The sequence below is a fragment of the Typopeltis vanoorti genome, chromosome 24, assembly GCF_054136105.1.
Source record: "Typopeltis vanoorti isolate ZY-2024b chromosome 24, IOZ_Tvanoo_1.0, whole genome shotgun sequence".
Taxonomy (NCBI): domain Eukaryota; kingdom Metazoa; phylum Arthropoda; class Arachnida; order Uropygi; family Thelyphonidae; genus Typopeltis; species Typopeltis vanoorti.
In genome coordinates, this window is record NC_143572.1 from 83,639,157 (window position 1) to 83,666,285 (window position 27,129).

Genomic DNA, 27,129 nt, shown 5'->3' on the forward strand with positions numbered 1-27,129 from the left:
TTTCGATGAACAAAAAGTCAAGGAGAGAAGTGCAAGTCTTATTTTGAAGTAAGGAAGCGAATGTGTGCATGACGACTTGATCTATTTGGTTTTTAAGAATTGAATTTCTGTCATATCCGTGGGGTCACATTGCAACATCCGAAAACTATTTTTTATAATTTTTAAAAAAGATTATACATTAAAATGAGTATTTGTTAAAAGCAATTATGTTATTAAAATATTCTCACTTTACAAAAAGAACTGTATTTTATTAAATTTCAGAAATTGAACCACCTCAGCAGAAATTGCTTAGCGATTACAATTTTTAATTTACATTTCACGAGTAATAAATTTTCTGCAAAGCAGATGAATACAATTATCATTTCACACTAAATTTAAAAAAAAAACGTGGAACATATGAAATGGTAGTGAATATTAAAATAAAATGAAAAAAATAATAATAAGGAAAAAATAAAACTAATTAACTGAAATTTTATTCATTCAAAAAGTCACTGAAAAAGCACTGATTTTTATGAACAAAAACTATGAAAGGCATACATTCAAGTTGCGCATCGTTTCATACTAGCTGCTGCTGTTTCACGGCTGTCATTATTTTCTTGTTCCTTTCTACTCTGATGTTTTTGACACATGAACTTAAAAGAACGAGGGTAGTGTGACTACACATCAAAACGTTTGGCCGGAAACTTGTCATGGTTACTAGATATTAGCATTTATATAATCAGTGATCTGAAATTTTTTCATTTTCCTAGTGCTTGTACGAAAAAACTAAGTTCTTCAAACACCTCTTTGAAACAACTTTTTGTTCTCTTTTCATCGTCAAGTGCGAAGCCGTCGATTTAATTTAAACATGCGAGGAACTGACCGAACACCATCAAAAAATAAAAAAATAATAATACGGAGAATATCACAGGTAGTCAGTTAGTAAAACAGTGTATCCATTCCTTCAAGACAATTTTATTTCTAAATTAGCAGCAAAAATTAAGGGGAAAAAATATTGAGCCATTCAAGAGACTTGAAAATCCCTGCTTGATGTCAGCAGGTTCCCGATACCACAACTTTCTTCAACGCATAGCAATAACAATGTCTACAACAGTTCAATTTTTGTGTGGTATTAAAACCCATTCGTTCGCACTGTTTTTATAAATTTACGATGAATTTTCCTTCTGTCTACCTAATGATATTTTTGAAACTCAAGTGTCATTTGGAAAACCAGTGCTACTCAATTGGATTAATTATTTTCAAAGAAAAATAATAAACTTATTCACAACGAATACTTTAAGCTGTGCTTAAAAGGGCGACTTAGAAAAATGCAATAATATAATTGTACATATCAAGGCAAAATGTTTACCCACCACTCATTAGCTGTGTTGAATTCTTCAGTGGGTCACCAGAGGTTCCTTTCGCGATAATGTTTTCCCGCACGTTGTGCAAGTGAAAGGGTTCTCATCAGTATGTACTCTTAGATGTCTTTTCAGACTCGAACTGTCAGAAAATCTCTTGTAAATTTCACATGAAAAAAGTTTGTCTGGTGTGAAAACTTTCGTGTCATTTCTAATGAGATGAGTCGGGAAATTTTTTGTGAGATATTGCACGTGAAGGAGTAATCTCTGCTGTGCCTTTTCATGTGATTTTTAAGATAGCCTTATTCAGAAATTGTTTCCCGCATTTTACACAAAAAAACCTTTTCTTTAGTCAGATATTAGCGTTTTTTGATGCTATTTAAGCGACTGCATAGACGAAAACCTAGAGCTACACATGGTACAAGTGAAAGCTTTTCCAACAGTATGCACTCCTAGATGTCTTCCAGACTCGAACTGTCTGGAAAGCTCGTTACAAATTTCGAATGGAAACGGTTTCTCTCTGGTGAGAACTCTTTCGTGTCTATTCAGGTTAAACGAGTCGAGAAATTTTTCGTGACAAATTTCGCATGTAAAGGAGCAATTTGTGGTATGCCTTTTTATGAGTTTTTTTTTTAAAGATAGCATGATAAAATTATGGCCAACATATTTTCCAAGTAAAAACTTTTCATCAATCAGATGATAGCGTTTTTGGTGCTTTTACGGATTCTAAAGTCAAAAACCCAGAGCTACACGTGGGAAAAGTAAAAGGATTCTCGCCAGTATGCACTCTTAGATGTTTTTTTCGACTTGAACTGTGTGAAAACTTTTTGTTGCAAATTTCGCATAGAAAACGTTTCTCACCAGTATGCACTGTTAGATGACTTTTCAGACTCGAACTGTGTGAAAATTTCTTGTCGCAACTATCACATGGAAAAGGTTTCTCACCAGTATGCACTCTTAGATGACTTTTCAGACTAGAACTACAGGAAAATTTCTTGTTGCAAATTTCGCACGAAAAAGGTGTCTCACCACTATGCACTCTTAGATGGTTTTTCAGAATCGAAATGTGTGAAAATTTCTTGTTGCAACTATCACATGGAAAAGGTTTCTCACCAGTATGCACCCCTAGATGACGTTTCAGACTCGAACTATCTGAAAACGTCTTGTTGCAAATTTCACATAGAAAAGGTTTCTCACCAGTATGCACTCTTAGATGTCTTTTCAGATCGCAACTCTTTGAAAACTTCTTGTTGCAAATTTCGCATGGAAAAGGTTTTTCACCAGTATGCACTCTTAGATGATTTTTCAGACTCGAATTGTGTGAAAATTTCTTGTTGCAACTATCACATTGAAAAGGTTTCTCACCAGTATGCACTCTCAGATGACTTTTCAGACTCGAACTCTCTAAAAACATCTTGTTGCAAATTTCGCATAGAAAAGGTTTCTCACCAGTATGAATTCTTAGATGTTTTGTCAGAACCGAACTCTCTGAAAATGACTTTTTGCAAATTTCGCAGAGAAAAGGTTTCTCACCAGTATGGACTCTTAGATGACTTTTGAAACTCGTATTGCAGGAAAATTTCTTGTTGCAAATTTCGCATGAAACAGGTTTCTCACCAGTGTGTACTCTTAGATGTATTTTCAGATTCGAACGCTTTGAAAACTTCTTGTTGCAAATTTCACATAGAAAAGGTTTCTCACCAGGATGCACTCTTAGATGATTTTTCAGACTCGAACTGTCTGAAAATTTCTTGTTGCAAATTTCGCACAGAAAAGGTTTTTCACCAGTATGAATTCTTAGATGTCTTTTCAGATCCCAACTCTTTGAAAACTTTTTGTTGCAAATTTCGCATAGAAAAGGTTTCTCACCAGCATGCACTCTTAGATGACTTTTCAAACTCGAACTGGAGGAAAATTTCTTGTTGCAAATTTCGCATAGAAAAGATTTCTCATTAGTATGCACTCTTAGATAATTTTTCTGACTCATGTTACAAATTTGACATGGAAACGGTTTCTCTCTGATGCGAACTCTTTCGTAGCTTCTCAGGTGAGATGAGTCGAAGAATTTCTTTAAACAGATTTTGGTTGTAAACGAATAACCTTCTTTACTTTGCCAGGCGTTTTGCAAGAAAAAATTTTCTTCAGTGAGCGCATGAAAATCTTGGTGCCTTCTACATAGAAATGAAAACGTAGAGGTAAGCCAATAATTAAAAGGTCTTTCTTCAGTGTGAGATGCTTTTTAAAGCTGTCTATAGCCATATGATTTCCTACAAATTTCATACTCAAACGGCTTCTCTTTCCCGAGAACCCTTCTGATGTGAAACGAAAGCATTATTTTATTATAAAAGGCTGTCATGTATTTCACAGGTGAAAGATTTCTCTTGCAAGGGCACAAAAAGTATTTGGCGATATAGTTTCTGAGAGAAAGAGAGCAAATATCTTGTGGCATATTTGGAATTGAAAAGGCCTCTAATTCGTGTGAATAACGGAATGTGTTTAAAGAAATGCCTTTGAGGAAAATGATTTGCCACTCCCTACACAGGAAACATGCATTTCTCCACTAGGAACTTTGCGCATTGCTTTGTGGTCGGTTGTATTTGTGTTCTCTATGCCTAGTAATTTAATCGGGAAAAGTTTGTATTCACTTTCTGAAATGCACCTCAAAAAAACTAAAATAGGAAACTTTTTTTATATTCGTAAAAATGTTTCCCAGTATTAGCCAGTTTTATGTCTTTCAAGACAGGACTGTAAGCGATATGTTTTCTTGCATTTTTCGGACTTGAAACGGTGTTCTGATGATTGAAGCACAAGTTTGTGTATCTTCAAATAATATTAACTGGAAAACTGTCTCGCATTTCACATGTCAACAGATTTTCATTGCAGTTCACTGTAGCCTTGTGCCTCTTCAGATGTGTAAACGAGGAAAAGGTCTTGCTGTAATTTTCACATGAAAATAGCTTCTCGACCAAGTACATTTTCAGATGATCTCGAAGATTTGCTGAATCAAAGAAATTCTTCTGACATGTCGTACAGAAGAAATATTTTCCCTTCTTCTTCCACGTGCATTTTCTGGTGCCCTTTTATGCTGTCATGACGATGAAAGTTTTTCCTACATTTTTAGCATGGCTGTTTACCACTGAAGTCTATTATTGTTGTGATTTGTCTCGTGCGTTTTAAGTTGATCTGATCGCTTAAAGAATTTTTTGGTATACTTTGCACATAGTTTTTTTTTTTATCCAACTGTTTATTGTGCATTTTCTGATGTCGGCTCATACTCTGATATACAAACTTCGTCTTGGATGACGCACAAACGAAATACTTTTCCCCGATTTTTTTCTCAGTTAGGATATTTCAATAGGAAATGCGACTGTCCCGTTTTTGCAGGAGGAGATTTACTCATTGTTTCTTGAATTTGGCTCGTCAATTCCATTCTTTTGATGCTTTTCCCTTACGCCACTAGAAGAGCAACCCCTTCGAAAATATTTGATTTTTATTTCGCAAATCCAATACGAAATGTTTACTACAACTTAATAGTCTTTATACAGTGTAGCTTATCAGCTTGGTATTAATGCATTAGTAAGCAAAATGTGTCATGGCAGTAACCTCTTCATAATCTGTAAAGAGAAATTATGTAATTAATGCTAAATTCTCAACACATTAACTAATACTTAATCGCAATTAATGTATGAATTTTACTCTAGAAATTTAATATTTTTAATGAATGGTGAAAAAAAAATAACGGTAAAACTTCCAATGAAAAATAACAGAGTATTATCGCTCTTAAAACTGACGATTGTGTTAACAAACCTGATTTTATTTGACAAACGCATCATCACAAAATAATAAGCTAACAGAGACTTGGGGCCGTATTATATTCTGAAGTTGAATATATCCTCAGGAATAACTCTCTTGCAAACATGGAAACTGTGAAATAATGGCAAAAGTTTAAAAATGGCTTTTCAATCCGAGAGTGAATTTCTTAAAAATACCATTTTATTCAGGTGGTTGTGTGTCAATCATTATTAGATGAACAATTGTGATGTACAGCTGTAAGTAGCGTAAACACCCATTCTTCTATTGATATTATTCTCTGTTCTTATGTTTTGGATTTCCTTCTCTTCATCATTCTAAGGGATAATTCCTGTGGAAATGCAGTGATTCCTTCTCCAGTTCACCCTATTTCTGGCTTTTCTCTTCCGACTAATGTAAACACTTCCTCTAAGGTGTATTAGGTGTATTTCGACTGTCTTCCTCTTTTCTCAGGTTTCTCTCCTTCCAACACGTCTATAATCCATTCATTGTTTCCTCATGTGTTCCACAAAATCACTGTCTTAAATACTCGACTCTTTTATTTCTTGCAAAATTTGTTAGTTAGTTTTCTTTTCCCCATGTCTTTACTAATCTTACTTGTATTAGATTTTTTCTTTAATACTTATTTTGCCATAGCAATTCTCCTTCGTATTTTCAGCGTACGTCTTCTGTCATCTTGATTAATTTCTCCAAGATATGAGTGATGTTACTTGGTCATTATTTTTACGTGTAATCACAATTATTTTATATTCCTTTTTATTTATTTATTTTTGACACTGTTATCATTATTTTAGTTTTTGTATTATTTTGTAGAGTTAATGATCAGATGAAACCTCATCCAATCTCTTTAACTATTTTAAATACTGTTGATTCTCAGCAAATACAGCTACAACTTTCCTAGAAATTGAATACTTACTAAACCTAATCTATCAAGTGGGAATCTGGGAAGACGAAATCCTGCAGACGCAACACAACAATTCTTACAATTTCAGCAGGTATTTCATCTGTTGCACATCAGTGTTCCAGATAGGAAATTCATTGATCTCTCCTTAAATTCCTTCATGGGGTTCTGTAGCACATGATTTCTTGTTCGGTAAGTTCACTATTCATGTTTTCTTCACGGTATAAGTCTTTGAAATATTCCTTCTCTCTCTCTCTCACTTTCTACTATCTATCTGTTACCAGTAACTTCATCATTTTTATCTCGTCTTTCTTTACTTTTTTCTGTTTCGGGACGGACTGGAGGTGTGAGCAGAAATTATTCGATATTGCTTATCGGCATATTTTCTCATTTTAGTTTATATTTAATTTCTTTATGTTACTTTGTCCAATTCTCCTTTGCTGTTTTCTTGAAGCTTTCTTTAATTTTTCTTCGCAGTCTTCGATAGTGTTCCTTGCTTTTCACAATTTTCTTTTACTTGCCCTTTTCTCATTCTTCTATTAACTGAAGTAACTTATTTGTAGTAATAAAAGGGATCCGCAGTGGTAATTTTGTAAATCTAAACACTTTCTGTGCTAATCATTTATTTATTTCTATAGGTTTTGAATAACCCGGAAGAGAAAACTAAATGTAATTTCTAACTTCATTATATTTAGAAATAAAAAAACAGAAAAACTGGTAAAAACATTTAAATTCTCAATAAAAGAATGATTCATACAGCATACATATAATATCGCACGTGTGGGTCGCAGCTATCCAGAAGAAGGAAACACTAAAAGAGTTCAGAGGCGTAGGAATAGATATATAATTAATTAATTAATTAAGAAATGTTAATAATTTCATTCAGAAATAAATAATAAATTCATTTATTAGATATAATTACATAAAACATTAAAAATTACAACCAATTAACAGAAATCACTTCTCACAACTTACAAACAGGCATACAGTCTTTCCAATTAAGATTAGAGCGGTGGCACAGAGCTTCACTTGATGAAAAAAATAGAGAATCAAATTTCAATTTAATGTTGTAGCATCTTTTTACGGTTCCAGTAACTCTCTATCTACTGTCGATTGCATGACAAGGCCTGAACCTTCAAAATCCAAATATCTTATATAAGCATTAAGTTCTTCGATTCTAATAGTATCAAAACGGCCAATCTGTCCATAGCAGCAAATATGAAAAGAACAGGGTGTTTCATAAACAACAGGCAAATATAAAGGTGATAAAATTTCTTTGACTGGTTGTACAAAAAATACAACTTCCTGGCGAGTTGTTTGAAGGTAATGCACAAATTATATCTATTACTATTACTATTATTACGGGCAACTCCAGGGAGTCATTAGACTCATCGAGGGAGGCCCCAAATCATATTCATCACAACTATTTGACATTCATACAGTATCTATCATACCTCGCCTTAAACTCATTCACTGTCAAAGCATCCACCACAGACTCAGGGAGCGCATTCCACTCATTCACTACTCTAAAAGTAAAGAACCCAGCTCTAACACCTTTACTAACCACACTTTTGCCCAGTTTCCATGGATGTCCCCTAGTCCTCCCACAACCAGCCCTGTTCTCAAAAATATTTTCTGAATTAATTTTATAGAAACCCTTCAGTAATTTGAATGTCTCAATCATATCTCCCCTCCTCCGCCTATCAACCAATTTTTGCAACCCACAAATCCTCAACCTGTTCTTATACGGTTCATTCCACAGACCTGCTATCATCTTGGTCACTCACCTCTGGATCCTCTCCACCTCCTCCCCATTAAGAAGAAACCTAGGTGACCAAATCTGAGCACAGTAGTCTAGATGGGGTCTTATCAAGGCTCGATACAGAGGAACAATAACCTGCTTGTCAACGTATTCTTCAGCAACCAAGTGATTTGATGAGCTGTTTTGGTCACTTTTGCAATGTGTCCCCTAAATTTCAATTCCTTATCTACCAACACTCCTAAATCTCGTGCCTCATCAATTTCCTGGAGCAGGGTTCCACCAATGCAGCAATCTGTGAAAGTTCCTTTCCATTTGTTCAGATGATCCTTTAAAGAAGGGAATGAGCATCCTTTTAACATCAGATTGTAATCTGGATAGGGGATGTTAACTATCAAATAATTTCTCTATCAACGGTTTGCTGTATCTATTAAGTAACAGAGTTGCCTACTAGTAGATAGATGCTATCAATCCATGTGACATTACACGCATGCTGCACGACTCATACTTGTATTCAGAATTTAAACGTTACCAGCTTTTCTGTCTTCTCCCTGAATGAAAAAAAAAAAAAATGTGCATAGAAATATTTAACACGTATGTCTCTATTAAACAATTTGCAAGTTAATTTTATTTATTTCCTTGTTGACGTCATCTTGTCCACTGTTATTTACATGCAATCTCTTTTTTTAATTACGAAAAGCTGGAGAGACGATAATTTGAATCGGAACCAGAAATAAATGTTTGTACACAAATAAAAAGTGTTCTAACACTTGAATACGACCAGAGACTTGAGGTCAAGACACCATGAAGATGGTCCATTTGGCATTACACGTTAGTAGTAGGGGAGGCGGTAGTGACCAAATGCTTCCGGTGGGCGTGGCTTTTCCCTGAGGGTATATGTGTCAATGGCTTCAGATTGGAGTTTCAGACCAAATGCTTCCGGTGGGCGTGGCTTCCTGACGTCATTGTGAGTGACGTCATGAGTTTGGAATGTTTGGAATTTCCATGTGGGCAAGTGTGTGAATGGCTTCAGTTCTTGTGTTTTGGTTCGCGTATGGGATTATGGGGGATTTTTTTGGTTCTCCTATGGAATTATGGGTGATGGTAGAGATAAGGATTCGTGTTGTGGGTGTGTGTTGTTTTCAGATGTAGATACGTGACGTCATTTGTTATTTGTAAATAAATGTCGTCATTTGTTATTTGTAAATAAGTGACGTTGTTGTTTTGAATGGAAAGGATGATATTAGTGGATAAGAAATCGTGTCGTGATTGGTGGGACACTTCTGACCAGATCAAGATCAAGATAAGATAAGGAATCGTGACGTGAATATTTGTTGTTAGTTGTAAATAAGTGACGTTATTGTTTTGAATGGGAAGGATGATTTTAGTGGTTAAGTAATCGTGTCGTGATTGGTGGGACACTTTTAACCAAATCAAGATCAAGATAACATTAGGATTCGTGACGTGAATGTTTGTTGTTATTGAGTTTGGAATGATAATTTAATTTAACTATATTCTATGTCACACAAACATACAGTTTTTTTTCTTCTCTAGATGGTTGTACTAATTTTCCAATACATTTTGGGTATTTCTTTCCTGTTAAAGTGTGGGAATTCTTAGAGAAAGTCGTGATGGCTCTCGTGTTTCGAGCTTTTCTGAATAATTAATTATATACTTAAAGTACCTGTCCTTAAACACACATACACACACATACACACATTAGACATAAAAAATCGCTAATGTGTCCATGTTGATACTCTAATATATAACCTATGATTATTCTTATGGAAAAAAAAAAACTATTCAGTATTAGAATTACGCTTACCAAACAACATGCGATCAGTTATGTTTAAGTTAAAAAAGTACTTACAGCTTTCCAGATGACTCTTCGAAATTCGATTATTCCAAAATAGTTCAATTTTATATCCACAACACAACACAAACACAAAAACCACAAAGAATGAAATTTCTGTAAATACTGTAACCTGAACTAGTTACTTCGTCCTTTAGATTACGGAGCGTAGATGGTGAGGTTTCGTCATTGCAATATCCCCCAGCGAGCGCTTTTCTTCAAAGGGGATGACATGAGTCACATCCGTAAATTGGGAATTTATTTTCCAACACTGAATATTTCTCATTAAGTCTTTTACAGTAGGTTTTCTGAATATTCCAATTGTTGATTAACATGTATTCACAGAACACAAACACAAATCTGAAAAGAACATTTCACTTTTTCATTATAGCTTACTGTGGCTAACATATATTCACACCACAAAACACACAAAACATAGGAGTTGATAGATATTTCTGTAAATAACCAGAAAAGCTAGTGGACTACTTAATTTACTTTAGTATCCGTTTGGTTCTCTGTATTAATCTTTCCCACGGGTGTCCATCCTCGGTAGGAAGCTCTATGCGCTGTTTTGTTTAGGGTAAGTGTTATTTCCGGTTTCGAATTCCGATTGCTGTTAGAGTATGGAATTCAGACAAGTGAAATTATTATTATTTTTTTTTCAAATTGATTGGTTATTTTCTGTATTTTACTTTTACAGGTCATATTCTAACAGAATAACTGAGCAGAATTAATAAATATATAAAGTATATGAGACTTAGTTGAATATTTAATTTAGATTACTATCCGATTGGTTCGTTCTCTGTTTAATTCCTTCCCACAGTTGCTCCTGCTATGTTTCCTAAGCTTGGTAGGAAAGTCTATGCGCCTTTTTGTTTAGGGTAAGTGTAATTTCCTGTTTCGAATTCCGAGTGCTGTTAAGGTATGGAATTCTGACAAGTGAAATTTTTATTTATTTATTTTTTTCAAATTGAATGGCTATTTTCTGTATTTTACTTTTAAAAATCAGTTTAATTACATATTCTAACAGAATAACTGAGCAAAATTAACGAATAAATAAAATGTGAATTTATTTTCCAACACTGTAGATTTCTCACGAATTTCAGATTTCAGAAGTAGATTTAGTAGATTTAGTAGAAGTAGACGTAGATTTCAGAAGTCGTATCTTAAAGATATCTCTCTCTTATCCGGTCGCCAACTTGTTGTACCTAGGTGAAAAATAGTGTGTGTGTGTAGTAACGTGTTGGTTTAAAATATCTAATGGCTCTGTAAAATAACCAAATTCTAGCAGTATTGTAATTTCAGGTGAAATCTTCTGCACTAAAATTCTGGTTATTAAAATAATACTCGATTTTTTTTTTTTTTTTTGCTTCCAAGAGTTGACAGATTCTTGATATATTTGAGGGCTTGCATGAACAAATAAGACTTTTAACTCACTGAGTCAAAAAAAATAAATAAATAAAATAAAATAACAAAAATCTAGTTAGTTTGTGGCATTAAATTTTACAAGGAGAAAAAAAAAAAAAATGTTGTGGTCTTACTTAAATTTGTATTTTGACTGTTGTCCTCTCAGTCCGACTCTTTTTTTTTTTTTTCACAGTAGGGATATTTATATATTTTAACACAATTATTATATTAGATATTCTTTCCAACACAAATAAATAATTATGTATTCTTATTTCAAATAAATATTAGCTCAGAAAGAAAGAAAGAAAATTGTAAAGAAAAAAAAAAAAAACGTTTACCTTCAAATAACTATTTTGGAATCACAGCAAACAAGAAATTCATCACCTTTTCAAAGTTTTAAATTCCTACCCATATTGTTTTCATCATTTGGTATCATTTAAATGAAGAACGGTTCTGGCTATAAGGTTTGTTAATGTTATTGATTTTTCTCTTCCATTGGCTGTAATTTTTTTTTGATACATTCATGCTGATTCCTTATTATCTGCACACTACGATACCTTTTTATTTTCTACAACAAACGTTTTTAGAGTTTAAGTAACGTGATTGGCTAAAATATCAGCTGTTTGTCTCTGTAAAATAAGCAAATTCTAACAGTCGTATTGTTAGAATTTGGTACGACTGTTTTTTCTAGTCTGGTGAAGGTATCTACTTCAGATGTAGTAACAAATTGTCACTTATCACTTCATTTTTACTTTATTCACAAAACTACAAATCCGTTATTTGGTATGGTCTCTGTTTTTAATTCCCCCATTACTAGAATGTACGGGTGGTAAAGTTTTGAAATAAGTTTCGACTCGCAAGAAAAATAAAATGTTTACATTCAAATAACTATTTATGATCACAGCAAGCAAGAAATTCATCAGCTTTTCAAAGTTTGGAAATTCATACCCATTTTGTTTTCATCATTTGGTATCATTTAAATGAAGAACGGGTATGGGTATTAAGTTTGTTAATGATTTTGATTTTTCTCTTCCAAAGGCGATTATTATTTGATATATACATGTTGATTCATTTTTTATCTGCATGCTACGATATCATTTTTATTTTCTACAATAAACTTTTTTAGAGTTTAAGTAACGTGATAGACTAAAATATCAGTTGTCTCTCTGTAAATAACCAAATTCTAACAGTCGTATTGTTTGAATTTGGTACGATTGTTTTTCTAGTCTGGTGAAGGTATCTACAGATGTAGTAACAAAATTGTCACTTTTCAGTTCATTTGTACTTTATTCACCAAACTACAAATATGTGTTGTCAAGTTTTGAAAAAAAAAAAGAAAAAGAAAAAAAAAGTTTCGACTGGCAGTGATATGTTTTTAAACTTTTATCATGTACAAATATCTTAAAAGAAAAGAAAAATGTACCTTCTTTTCTTTTTTACATCAAGCTTTTTTAAGAGTTTGGTAACGTGATGAGTTAAAATATCTGCACTCTGTAAAATAACCAAATTTTTATCTTACTTTGTGTTGGGAAAGGTAAAATTTGTATTTGTGTTATCTGGAGAGTATAAACCTTTTTTCTATACTAAACTTTAAGAGTTTAAGTTATGTTTTGGGTAAAATTATCTGCTTTCTCTCTGTATAAAATCACCAAATTCTAACAGGTAAGGATTTTCGAGTATGCGAACGAAATGTTTACAGATAACTCAAAAAAAAAAAAAATATCGATAGATAGCATTAGACAAATTTCTAAATACTTAATTACAGGATATCAGGTTTCCCATGGTCCTTGCATTAATTTCACATTAGTGATTTTTTTATTTAAAAATCACTAATGTGAAAATGTAAAAAAAATATCACAAACTGGTTTTTTATCATAACTTTTTAGGAAAAAACGCGTTTTTTATGAAAACTATTTTGGAAAAAAAAATTTAAAAAACTGTTTTTTTATTTTTTTCCAAAAAAGTTTTCATAAAAAATGCGTTTTTTCCTAAAAAGTTATCATAAAAAACCAGTTTTTTAATTTTTTTTCCCAAAAAAAGTTATCAGTATCAATTGGAGGTGACATCACTAAAAGATATCCGCAAATGATGAGCTCGCTCATCTCCACGAGGCTGAGCAGACATTTTCTGGAGGAGAGGGGTTAGGGGAGTATTGCAGGGAAGACCTCAGTCACCCTCTTGACTATCTTTTCACTTCCACAACCTGATGCTATTTTTTTTCCTCCAAAGTTATCAGTATCAGTTGGAGGTAACATCACTAAAAGATATCCGCGAATGATAAGCTCGCTAATCTCCGCTAGCCTGAGCAGACATCTGCTGGAGGAGAGAGGGATGATGGGTTAGAGTATGGGATGGGGGAGCATTTAGCATCAGTTGGAAGTGACATGACTAAAAGAAATCCGACAACGGCAAACTAGCTCATCTCCCTTAGATGAGCAGACATCTTCTGGAGGATAGGGAGGGTGGGGGAGCCTTGCAGGGAAGACCACTGTCAACCTCTTGACTACCCTTTCACACCCAACACATAATGCTATTTTTTTTTTCCATCCAAACAATTTCGGACATCCGCAATGGCGAGATCGTTCATCTCATTGGTTATCAGTTTGAGGTGACATCACTAAAAGATATCTACAAATGGGTAGCTCGCTCATCTTCCTTTGGATGAATTCGAGCCACAGAGATAAAGTTTGTACCATAATGTCACAAAGTAAGATAAACGCACATCAACATCAATCCACCAGCATGCGAAAACATGTCTGTGAGTCACCTGCGCGAAAGTTTCATTTGGAAGGAACGGTCAGGGTAAAGGGTCAGGTAAACAGTACTATAAAGAAAAACAATCGAGTCGAGTGTCTTTTCAGTTACTGCAATTCGTTCATCCAGTGCAGCTATCGTATTGTGTTGTGTTGTGGTGTTTAGGTCCAGTAAAGTAAAATAATGAGTGAACCACAAAAGTCTTTGAAATTTTCTTTCTTCAGGAAAATAGTGTAAACTAAATATTGTGAAATATTTGTAGGTAATTACAAGTTTCGATTTTTTTTTCGTTGTAAGTAATATTTCAGCAAAATAAAATAAGCATTTGTAAAACTTAAATGAACAAAAGATGTGTGTTGCTGTTGTGTTTTCCACAGTGAAATTTTTACTCAGTTATTCAGTTTAGAATTTGATAATAAAATCCATAACTTTATACCTTAATGCAATTCTGTTTAATTATTGTAAAAAAATCACTAATGTGAAATTAATGCAAGGACCATGGGAAACCTGATATCCTGTAATTAAGTATTTAGAAATTTGTCTAATGCTACCTATTGACATTTTTTTTTTGAGTTATCTGTAAACATTTCGTTCGCATACTCGAAAATCCTACCTGTTAGAATTTGGTGATTTTACAGAGAGAAAGCAGATAATTTTACCCAAAACATAACTTAAACTCTTAAAGTTTAGTATAGAAAAAAGGTTTATACTCTCCAGATAACACAAATACAAATTTTACCTTTCCCAACACAAAGTAAGATAAAAATTTGGTTATTTTACAGAGTGCAGATATTTTAACTCATCACGTTACCAAACTCTTAAAAAAGCTTGATGTAAAAAAGAAAAGAAGGTACATTTTTCTTTTCTTTTAAGATATTTGTACATGATAAAAGTTTAAAAACATATCACTGCCAGTCGAAACTTTTTTTTTCTTTTTCTTTTTTTTTTTCAAAACTTGACAACACATATTTGTAGTTTGGTGAATAAAGTACAAATGAACTGAAAAGTGACAATTTTGTTACTACATCTGTAGATACCTTCACCAGACTAGAAAAACAATCGTACCAAATTCAAACAATACGACTGTTAGAATTTGGTTATTTACAGAGAGACAACTGATATTTTAGTCTATCACGTTACTTAAACTCTAAAAAAGTTTATTGTAGAAAATAAAAATGATATCGTAGCATGCAGATAAAAAATGAATCAACATGTATATATCAAATAATAATCGCCTTTGGAAGAGAAAAATCAAAATCATTAACAAACTTAATACCCATACCCGTTCTTCATTTAAATGATACCAAATGATGAAAACAAAATGGGTATGAATTTCCAAACTTTGAAAAGCTGATGAATTTCTTGCTTGCTGTGATCATAAATAGTTATTTGAATGTAAACATTTTATTTTTCTTGCGAGTCGAAACTTATTTCAAAACTTTACCACCCGTACATTCTAGTAATGGGGGAATTAAAAACAGAGACCATACCAAATAACGGATTTGTAGTTTTGTGAATAAAGTAAAAATGAAGTGATAAGTGACAATTTGTTACTACATCTGAAGTAGATACCTTCACCAGACTAGAAAAAACAGTCGTACCAAATTCTAACAATACGACTGTTAGAATTTGCTTATTTTACAGAGACAAACAGCTGATATTTTAGCCAATCACGTTACTTAAACTCTAAAAACGTTTGTTGTAGAAAATAAAAAGGTATCGTAGTGTGCAGATAATAAGGAATCAGCATGAATGTATCAAAAAAAAAAAAATTACAGCCAATGGAAGAGAAAAATCAATAACATTAACAAACCTTATAGCCAGAACCGTTCTTCATTTAAATGATACCAAATGATGAAAACAATATGGGTAGGAATTTAAAACTTTGAAAAGGTGATGAATTTCTTGTTTGCTGTGATTCCAAAATAGTTATTTGAAGGTAAACTTTTTTTTTCTTTACAATTTTCTTTCTTTCTTTCTGAGCTAATATTTATTTGAAATAAGAATACATAATTATTTATTTGTGTTGGAAAGAATATCTAATATAATAATTGTGTTAAAATATATAAATATCCCTACTGTGAAAAAAAAAAAAAAAGAGTCGGACTGAGAGGACAACAGTCAAAATACAAATTTAAGTAAGACCACAACATTTTTTTTTTTTTTTTCTCCTTGTAAAATTTAATGCCACAAACTAACTAGATTTTTGTTATTTTATTTTATTTATTTATTTTTTTTGACTCAGTGAGTTAAAAGTCTTATTTGTTCATGCAAGCCCTCAAATATATCAAGAATCTGTCAACTCTTGGAAGCAAAAAAAAAAAAAAATCGAGTATTATTTTAATAACCAGAATTTTAGTGCAGAAGATTTCACCTGAAATTACAATACTGCTAGAATTTGGTTATTTTACAGAGCCATTAGATATTTTAAACCAACACGTTACTACACACACACACACTATTTTTCACCTAGGTACAACAAGTTGGCGACCGGATAAGAGAGAGATATCTTTAAGATACGACTTCTGAAATCTACGTCTACTTCTACTAAATCTACTAAATCTACTTCTGAAATCTGAAATTCGTGAGAAATCTACAGTGTTGGAAAATAAATTCACATTTTATTTATTCGTTAATTTTGCTCAGTTATTCTGTTAGAATATGTAATTAAACTGATTTTTAAAAGTAAAATACAGAAAATAGCCATTCAATTTGAAAAAAAAAAAATAAATAAATAAAAATTTCACTTGTCAGAATTCCATACCTTAACAGCACTCGGAATTCGAAACAGGAAATTACACTTACCCTAAACAAAAAGGCGCATAGACTTTCCTACCAAGCTTAGGAAACATAGCATGAGCAACTGTGGGAAGGAATTAAACAGAGAACGAACCAATCGGATAGTAATCTAAATTAAATATTCAACTAAGTCTCATATACTTTATATATTTATTAATTCTGCTCAGTTATTCTGTTAGAATATGACCTGTAAAAGTAAAATACAGAAAATAACCAATCAATTTGAAAAAAAAAAAATAATAATAATTTCACTTGTCTGAATTCCATACTCTAACAGCAATCGGAATTCGAAACCGGAAATAACACTTACCCTAAACAAAACAGCGCATAGAGCTTCCTACCGAGGATGGACACCCGTGGGAAAGATTAATACAGAGAACCAAACGGATACTAAAGTAAATTAAGTAGTCCACTAGCTTTTCTGGTTATTTACAGAAATATCTATCAACTCCTATGTTTTGTGTGTTTTGTGGTGTGAATATATGTTAGCCACAGTAAGCTATAATGAAAAAGTGAAATGTTCTTTTCAGATTTGTGTTTGTGTTCTGTGAATACATGTTAATCAACAATTGGAATATTCAGAAAACCTACTGTAAAAGACTTAATGAGAAATATTCAGTGTTGGAAAATAAATTCCCAATTTACGGATGTGACTCATGTCATCCCCTTTGAAGAAAAGCGCTCGCTGGGGGATATTGCAATGACGAAACCTCACCATCTACGCTCCGTAATCTAAAGGACGAAGTAACTAGTTCAGGTTACAGTATTTACAGAAATTTCATTCTTTGTGGTTTTTGTGTTTGTGTTGTGTTGTGGATATAAAATTGAACTATTTTGGAATAATCGAATTTCGAAGAGTCATCTGGAAAGCTGTAAGTACTTTTTTAACTTAAACATAACTGATCGCATGTTGTTTGGTAAGCGTAATTCTAATACTGAATAGTTTTTTTTTTCCATAAGAATAATCATAGGTTATATATTAGAGTATCAACATGGACACATTAGCGATTTTTTATGTCTAATGTGTATGTGTGTGTGTGTGTGTTTAAGGACAGGTACTTTAAGTATATAATTAATTATTCAGAAAAGCTCGAAACACGAGAGCCATCACGACTTTCTCTAAGAATTCCCACACTTTAACAGGAAAGAAATACCCAAAATGTATTGGAAAATTAGTACAACCATCTAGAGAAGAAAAAAAAAACTGTATGTTTGTGTGACATAGAATATAGTTAAATTAAATTATCATTCCAAACTCAATAACAACAAACATTCACGTCACGAATCCTAATGTTATCTTGATCTTGATCTGGTCAGAAGTGTCCCACCAATCACGACACGATTACTTAACCACTAAAATCATCCTTCCCATTCAAAACAATAACGTCACTTATTTACAACTAACAACAAATATTCACGTCACATTTCCTTATCTTATCTTGATCTTGATCTGGTTTAAAGTGTCCCACCAATCACGACACGATTTCTTATCCACTAATATCATCCTTTCCATTCAAAACAACAACGTCACTTATTTACAAATAACAAATGACGACATTTATTTACAAATAACAAATGACGTCACTTATCTACATCTGAAAACAACACACACCCACAACACGAATCCTTATCTCTACCATCACCCATAATTCCATACGCGAACCAAAACACAAGAACTGAAGCCAGTGACCACATATGCTCCCAGGGAAATTTCTGACTCAGGAAGCCACGCACACCGGAAGCATTTGGTTTAAAAGTGTCCCACCAATCACAACACGAATCCTTATCTCTATCATCACCCATAATTCCATAGGCGAACCAAAAAAATCCCCCATAATCCCATACGCGAACCAAAACACAAGAACTGAAGCCATTCACACACTTGCCCTCATGGAAATTCCAAACATTCCAAACTCATGACGTCACTCACAGCTGAAGCCATTGACACATATACCCTCAGGGAAAAGCCACGCCCACTGGAAGCATTTGGTCACTACCGCCTCCCCTACTACTCACGTTAATTTCAGTTCTTTGCTTAATCTTTTATTGTTCCTATTTTTTCGTGTGTCCATTGTTATCCATCCATTATTGATTCAGTGTTTTATGGTTTCGAGACAGTCTAGATCTTCAGGGATCATTGCTCCTAGGAAATTGAACTGCTTTACTTGTTCTGTATTATTGTTTCCTATTTTCCTTTGAATTTCTTCCCTTTTTCTTCCTATTATCATTTGTTTTTCTCATTTAAAGGCTAAATAAAATTTAAAGTTAAATTTTATTTAGCTTAAGGAAATTACAATAGAATATACTTTAAAAATAAATTTAATACAATTCCAATATTTCGGCAGTCACGTTGCCATTTTCACAGGAACTTAAGAACAAGACACGTGCACGCAAGCAAAACAAAACAATAAATGAAAACAAAGCAGGAAGCTATTCTTCCTCCTAAAAGTCCTGATGGTGCCACCTAGCGGGCATTGTTGGTATTCTTGGCTGATTGGGCTGAAGGTCTTCTGATGTAGGTTTCCCAAATTTGGGGCAGTCTTATGCACCCAAATTTTTTGAGGTTTGGATTGTTTCTTATGGCTGAGGCTGATTCTATGAATAGCCTTTCATATTTGAATTTACTGCGATGTATTATCGTGGCTTTCTTCCACCGTAATCTATGGCAGGTATCCAGCGCATGGTCTGCAAGACCTGAGTGGCTGTACTGGTGAAACTGGATGTAGTCACGGTGTTCTGAAATTCTGATATTAGCTGACCTGCCTGTTTGGCCAAAGTGGAACAGCTTGCAGATGCAAGGGACCTGATATACACCAGGTAAGTCTGGGGGGGGTCTTTAGGGGAGCAGATAAAGGATACCAATTTTTTGTATGGTCTGTAACAAGAAGTTAGGTCATGTTTTTTAGGATTTTTGTAATTTTTTCCGAGGTGCCTTGGATATAAGGAATGGTGATGGATTTAGAGTAATCCTTGTTGTGAAGGTGGTGGGTTATTGGTTTCAATATCTTTTGGATTTTTTATTTTGTTTTGGTGGGGGTAGCCATTGGCTGTGAAAGTGTTGAGAATTTGGTTTAGTTCTGTGGTTATTGCATTGTCATTTGAACAGATAAGTTTAGCCCTCTTGAGTAGTGTCTTAATGACTCCATATTGTTGAGGGGGGGGGGGGTAAGTTGTTGGTGAATGTATCTGCCTGTATGGGTGGATTTTCTATAAACTGAGAAAACCAAAGTTCCATCAGGCTGGCAGGTGATAACTGTGCCTGAGAAAGGAAGGCAGTTGTTTTTTTCCTCTTCCAGGGTGAACTTGATTCTGGGGTGTTGGTTGTTTAAGTGTGTTAGGAAGAAGATGAGTGCATCAGAGCCATGTGGCCAAATAGCAAACACATCATCAACATAGCAAAGCCATATGGTTGGTTTTTGTGGGGCAGAGTTTAAAGCTTTCTCTTCAAAAGTCTCCATATAAAAGTTGGTGTCACCATCAGGACTTTTTGGAGAAAGAATAGCTTTCTGCTTCATCCTCATTTACTGTTTTGCTTGCATGAGTCTTGGTCTTAAGTTCCTGTGAAAATGGCAACGTGACGTTGCCGAAATATTGGAAGAGTATTAAATTTATTTTAATGTATATTCTATTGTACGTTGCAATTTGCTTAAGCTATTTAGTAAAAATACCATTTGTTTCGTTTTAGTAAAATTGATTTTCATATCATATTTGTTACTTGTTTGAATGTAGCTTGGTCAGGATATTATGTAATTTTTCTGTCTGTAATGATAACTATATCACTACAGACAGCCAAGAAATCAGCATAATTTAATTGTGTTATATTTCTTCCCTTTACCATTATGCCTTCACATATCTGTAGTTCTTCATCTACTAATTCTTTTAGGCATAGGTCAAAGAAATAAATGACAATGGACAGCCATACATAACTCCTTTTTAAGCTATTTAATCTGTTTCTATGTTTTTGTATTTCACTATTGTTTGTGTTTCTGAATAGTAATTCTTGATAAAATTTAATAGGTATTTGTCAAACCTTCTGTTTTTAGAAATTTAATCAGTTTGTTTCTCTTTATTGAGTCAAAAGATTGTTTGAAATTGATAAAACAGCAGTAGAGTTTTTATTTTTGTCTCATATAAGATCTGGTAATCTGTTTAATGTGAAAATTGCATCAATTATGCTTCTGCTATTTCTAAATCCCATTTACCCTTCTTCCATCTGTTCTTCATGGAAATGGTTAACTCTCTTTTGAAGAATTATGATGAATATTTTATAGCAATGGCTTAAAAGGGTGATAAGTCTAAAGTTAATGCAGGATCTAACATCTCCTTTTTTTGTGGATGGATATGATCTGGCCTGTTCTCCATTCTGTTGGTAAATTTCTGTTAATTTGCCAGGTTTGTACAATGTTCTGATGTTGATGGTTGAAATATTATATATGATGTTTACATTCCACATAGCTGTCATCTTGTATACTCTATGTTGAAAGTTTATTTTTCACTTGGTTAGAGTATAATAAATTTAGTTTAATCCTTTATCCAAGTGTGAGCAAACAAAGTTTGCGCCTGAAAGTATCTTCAGGACTGGGTTAAGGTGGTACACACTAGGGCAACTCGTTGCAAAGGTGGAGCAAGCTACCAACCCTCCTATCTCAGTATCTCCTATAATGCAAAACACATCTCCTTACGGATATGTCTAATGTTATGCATTGCATTATAGGAGATACTGAGATAGGAGTGTTGGTAACTTGCTCCACCTTTGCAACGAGTTGCCCTAGCTACCAACCCTCCTATCTCAGTATCTCCTATAATGCAAAACACATCTCCTTACGGATATGTCTAATGTTATGCATTGCATTATAGGAGATACTGAGATAGGAGGGTTGGTAGCTTGCTCCACCTTTGCAACGAGTTGCCCTAGTGTGTACCACCTTAACCCAGTCCTGAAGATACTTTCAGGCGCAAACTTTGTTTGCTCACACTTGGATAAAGGATTAAACTAAATTTATTATACTCTAACCAAGTGAAAAATAAACTTTCAACATCTTTCTCTAAATCCAGAGTAAATTATCTGGATTTACCTATTCTCTACCTATACTCTGGATTTAGTCTGGATTTACTAAATCCAGACTAAATCCAGAGTATAGGTAGAGTGACCTGCTAAAGTCAGGGGAAGTGAGCATTTCAATCGAGATGAAAACCGAGGTCCCCAACTTGATTTTTTTAGGCTCAGCAAGAGTAATAATCAATTATCCAGGCGTAAGAAAACAATGTTTTCGGTGCACCGCTTTGGGTCACCTTAGCGCTCACTGCCCGAAAAACAACACATGCCGCAACTGCTTATCGACAGAACACACATTGAATCAATGTGAGTCACCGTGCCGTAAATGTGGGAACACATCCTATAAAATAGACATTTGTCCTAATAGGACCCTTGCAGAAAGAGCAGGAGGCGCCATAACACCTGCGGCAGTAGCCCTTCCTAGGCTCACAACACAGGACTCTCGAGCTACCGGCCAAACAGTAAACGAACCACAAACAACTGAACCAGAAGAGTTTCCAGCCCTCCAACCGCCAGCTACCGCAACGACTACATTAGGAAATCGGGCAATAACTGGGAGGAACGCAGAAGGGAGAATTAGGAAGAAAAAGAAACAGATCACTAAGAAATCGGAAGGCAACAATGACAGCACAGAAACAGAGGAAATGGAAATCAACACCAGTACAACAAAACGACCCATCACGCCGGAAGAAGAAGGAGAAATGAAACGAAATAAACAGGACACTGAAAGCCAAATAGAAGCCTCAAGTTCAGATGAGGATGAGGAAGGAAATGAGAAAATATCGCGAAACAACACAGAAAATTAGGAAGAAATCTCATCAGAAGAAGAAGACAGAGAGCAAGGTAACAATCCAGAAACTAAGGAAGGAACAGACTTTGTTAAAAGCAATACTCCAAACGGCTCTGTCATTCTGAAGAACTTTAAGGGATCTCCTAAAACGGCAGAAAAACTATTTCAGATAATGACCACAAAAGGAGAGCCAACTTTCTTGTTCTTTAAAAGGAGCAATAGACTCATATGGGGAGAACTCTATGTAAAGGATATAACCAAGGTCGAGCCCCAACAACTGGACGGTCACCTGGACTTAACAGAGGAAGAAAAACAACACCTATGCGACACATTGAAGTCGCTGACACGAGTAGATCTGAAAAAGAGATACCCAGTGATGATGAAGGAATTTGAAAAAAGAACTTTACCAGTAGACACCGGTTCTTCTCACCCCATTACAAAACCGGTAAAAAGAAAAGACCTCCAATATGAATATTCGAATGTAACAAAACGAATCCTATTCTATCTTAGGAATAAACCCGAGATAAAAAACAAAGTCCACACATCTGTACAGGAAAAGGGAGACGTGGCTTTGCAATGTGAAGGTGAGCTAAAGAGTCTTAGAATATGGCTCAAGTTTGGGAAAGTCACTTACGACCGAGTGGAATGGAATGAATGCTTGAAGAGAATATGGCAACTTAATGATGAAGAGTCAGTACACGTACTCACAGTGATGGAAAACGTGGTAAAAGACTATGAGGAAGCGGTAAGAGATAGCAGGGCAAATATGACATAAAAAAAAAAAAAAAAAAAACCTTCTAAGTTTCTTGGTTCTGTTTCTGTATGTTCACGCTTAATCCACATAGGAGGGGGCAGACCTGAGAACCCGAGCGGCGAAGGCTTACAGCGAGGCGGTGCAGCTCCTTGCGGGCTGCATCACTCGGGCCAGGCTCTTCCCCCATTCTTGCAGTACTTTTCTGTTAATTCACCGACTTTTGTTGTTCTGTTTATGCGTGTTCTAGCTCCTTTGCTGTTTCTGTTTATGTGTGTCCTAGTTCTTTTGATTTTCAATTTATGTGTGTCTTCCTGCATTTGTTTTTTTTCACTTCTTTCATCGGCCAGACATCTGAAGAGGTGGCTGGCCGGAGAACGCGGAGGAGAACGGATGGAGGGAGATGATGTCGGAGATCTGCTTGGTGCTGGCATTTAAGTCAGGCCAAGTAGATCGACTGAGGCCTCTTTTAACTATCTACTACTATCCACTCTATCTTTCCTCTCCTCTCTCACTATCAGGCTGACTCTCAGCACAACCTTTTTTTTAAATCTAAAGAGGCCAGTGATGAAAGGCATGAACTCCCATTCTACCTCAATAAAGGTCGAAACTAGTCTGGGTAGTGGCCCTTCCCTTAATGCATAACATTAGACATATCCGTAAGGAGATGTGTTTTGCATTATAGGAGATACTGAGATAGGAATGTTGGTAGCATGCTCCACCTTTGCAACGAGTTGCCCTAGTGTGTACCACCTTAACCCAGTCCTGAAGATACTTTCAGGCGCAAACTTTGTTTGCTCACACTTGGATAAAGGATTAAACTAAATTTATTATTGTATACTCTATGTGGACTTCAGTTGGGTGTGTCAGCTCTCCCTTACACAGTAGCGCTACTTCTGTTTCTATTTGCTGGCCAATTCATCTTTAAAGATTTTAGGCAATTAATGCAGCTGGCTGCCATTTTTCTGCTACACATCTGTTGGTCTGGGGACTAAAAGGTATGCAGAAAATTATAGGTGGATAAATTTATTAAATACTTCATTAAAATTACTAACATGAATTCTAAATAATAAAATAACAAAGGAAATTAATCTACTAGATGAACAACAAGGATTTAGAGAAGATAGATTATATACAGATGCAATATTTATAATTCGACAACTGATAGAAAAAACAATAGAATATAATACAAAATTATTTATATGCTTTATAGACCTGGAAAAGCATTTCACAGAATATTAATTCAAGACGTAATAGATACACTGCAGAGAAGAAAAGTATCAGAAAACATAACACAAATAATTAAAGAAATGTATGGTAACGACAGTTAAAAACACAAGGAAAAACAAGTAATGAGATACAAATTAATGGCATTAGACAAGGAGACTCCAGAAGTCAAATATTATTCAATATAATAATGGATATAATAACACAAAACGTTAAAAAATACAAAATACAGGAGTGGAAATAAGAATAGAATAATAAGAACTATATAGTATGTTCTGCAGACGATGTAATATTAATTGCAGAAAATGAAATCTAGTTAAAAATAATATTGCTTGCATTTAATAAAGCAGCAAAATTATATAACATGAAGATATGAAAACCTAACACAAAATGTATGACAATATCACAAAAACCACAAAGATGTAAATTAGAATTGGAAGGTACTATTATTATAAAACAAATAACACATTACAACTGAAATGGGAAGGAACGCCGCATTCAGAAGTCAGAGAACAAGATGAAAAAGCTGCAAGAATATAAAGATGCCTGAAAAAGAATTTATAACAGTATTCAGGCCTATTATGACATATAATGTAGAAACAAGACCAGACACTACGAAAACAAGACAAATATTAAACACTGATGAAATGAATATATTAAGAAAAATAGTAAACAAAACTAGACTAGATAAAATAAGAAATACAGATATAAGAAAACAATATCAAATACAAGCAATAAAGAATTGGCTTCTAACCCGAATAATAAAATGGATTGAACATGTACAGTGAAGAAAGAATAATAACGCAAATCTACATTTGGAAACCAAAGAATAAAAGAAAAACAGTAAGTCCTAGAAAAAGTTACCATTAAAGAAGATGAAATCTTGGTCGCAACAGATATTATACCTAATGCGTGAAGAAGAGGAAAACGATGTAATGAACGAACCTAAGTCAATCACGATCCTTGGCGACGCGAGTGTGTTATTCATAGTTTTCTTCAATGACACCTGAATTTTTATTTTGTTCTATTTTTAACTATAACAATTTCATTCTTCCAACAATACCAAAACGAAACAACAGTGCAAAACCAGAAAATGGCCAAAAAAAAAAAAAAAGCGTATTAGAGAAAAAATGCGCAATTTTCACAGTCATCGAGCGGTTGGCACTGTTAAAGCTCTTTCTCAGAAATTCCTCTGCCGTTTCTACAGTTTGCATCATTTTAAAGGATAAAGCAAAATATTTGAAAGAGTAAAAATTCCGAAATCTATGCCGTCTACATGATTGCATAATAAAGAAACAGATAGTATAATTTCTCATAAGGAAAATTAACTCCTTGAATCTGCACCAGAGTAACGAGCCGTTATCGTCACCTCTCTCTCTCTCTCTGGCAGAATTGTGCGTCACCTAGTCCTTCAATGCGAAACTTCCATTTCGTTCCCTTATTACAGGTGCGTCACATCCGGCTGCCATCGGAGACATTATACCCGCTCACGCAGTTATCCGTCCGTTGCGCTGTTATTTCCAGTAGACTCCCTTCTTGAAATGACCGTTTGGAAGGAAAGAGTCCGATTTTATAAATGGAATAATTCAATATGTGCTATTGAGTCGTAGGTTTCTTTGGTTGCGCTGTCATAACTAAAAGTTAAGAAAGTGTGTGATATGCAAATTTTGAAATTTAATACGATTCCCTAGCTGCACTGGTGTCAGGGCTGAGTGATATATTTGCCTGCGACCGCTGTTCAGGGAGGAATGCATACCGCTTTAGACAAACGACTTGACCCTTGTAAGCTTTGTTGATCGCTAAATTTTCATGTAATACATTGACAGGTCAGCTTTGTGTCTTCTGATAATTTTTTGTACTGACTTTCACTCAGTTTTACGCAGTAAAAATTATAGTTTTTGTTACAATTAGAGTTTACCAACCTTATAAAGTTGTTATCATCGGCTAGTTCCTCGCATACTTTGCGGCGTATCCCATGTCCTATGATTAGCACCCGCCATGTACTGTACGTCGGTCGGAAGGTTATGGCAGTTCTCCGGTTTGTATATCTTTTTCATTGACTGCTTGGATACTATAAAGGGCACAAAATTATCAGTTATATCACCTTGTATTTGTCATGTACCTTATCACTACAAGGTGATATAACTGATAATTTACTGTTATTTCCAGTAGACTCCCTTCTTGAAATGACCGTTTGGAAGGAAAGAGTCCGATTTTATAAATGGAATAATTCAAAATGTACTATTGAGTCGTAGGTTTCTTTGGTTGCGCTGTCATAACTAAAAGTTAAGAAAGTGTGTGATATGCAAATTATTTAAGCACCTTAAGAATAAGTAAATTTGGACGCTACTTACTATTACTCCGCCAACTAGTGTTCAAATTGAGGACTTCGCTACACAACTACAACAAATGACATCGACTTATTCATTCCACTGGTATGAAATTCCACTGGTATGAATAAGTGACACCTATCGGAATTAATTCAATCGGTAGAAGACAGTAATATAATATAACATTACATAAAAGTAAAATATATATATACAATGTATATATATGTACAATATACATAAAAGTACAAGAACACTTCCGCGATTGTAACATCCCTATTTCAGAACATTTAAACACTAAAAAATGCAACATCAAAAAGAGATATCGAATACGAAGCACAGGGAAAACAGAAATA

General features: G+C 34.3%; 1 protein-coding gene across 1 annotated transcript; it reads right to left on the reverse strand.

The window, feature by feature from the left end:
- Positions 1 to 371: 371 nt before the first annotated feature.
- On the reverse strand, positions 372 to 26,453 carry LOC150093494 (uncharacterized). The gene is made up of 2 exons (XM_090414031.1): positions 26,369 to 26,453; positions 372 to 4,954 (listed from the first exon to the last, which is right to left on the reverse strand). The coding sequence occupies exon 2, from the start codon at positions 3,325 to 3,327 to the stop codon at positions 2,029 to 2,031; it is 1,299 nt and encodes a 432-aa protein (XP_090270157.1). The 5' UTR covers positions 3,328 to 4,954; positions 26,369 to 26,453; the 3' UTR covers positions 372 to 2,028.
- Positions 26,454 to 27,129: the final 676 nt, after the last annotated feature.

What these genes read in the sequence shown, in the direction of transcription:
- LOC150093494 (XM_090414031.1), bottom strand. Translation starts at nt 3,327, where the DNA reads ATGAGTCAGAAAAATTATCTAAGAGTGCATACTAATGAGAAATCTTTT.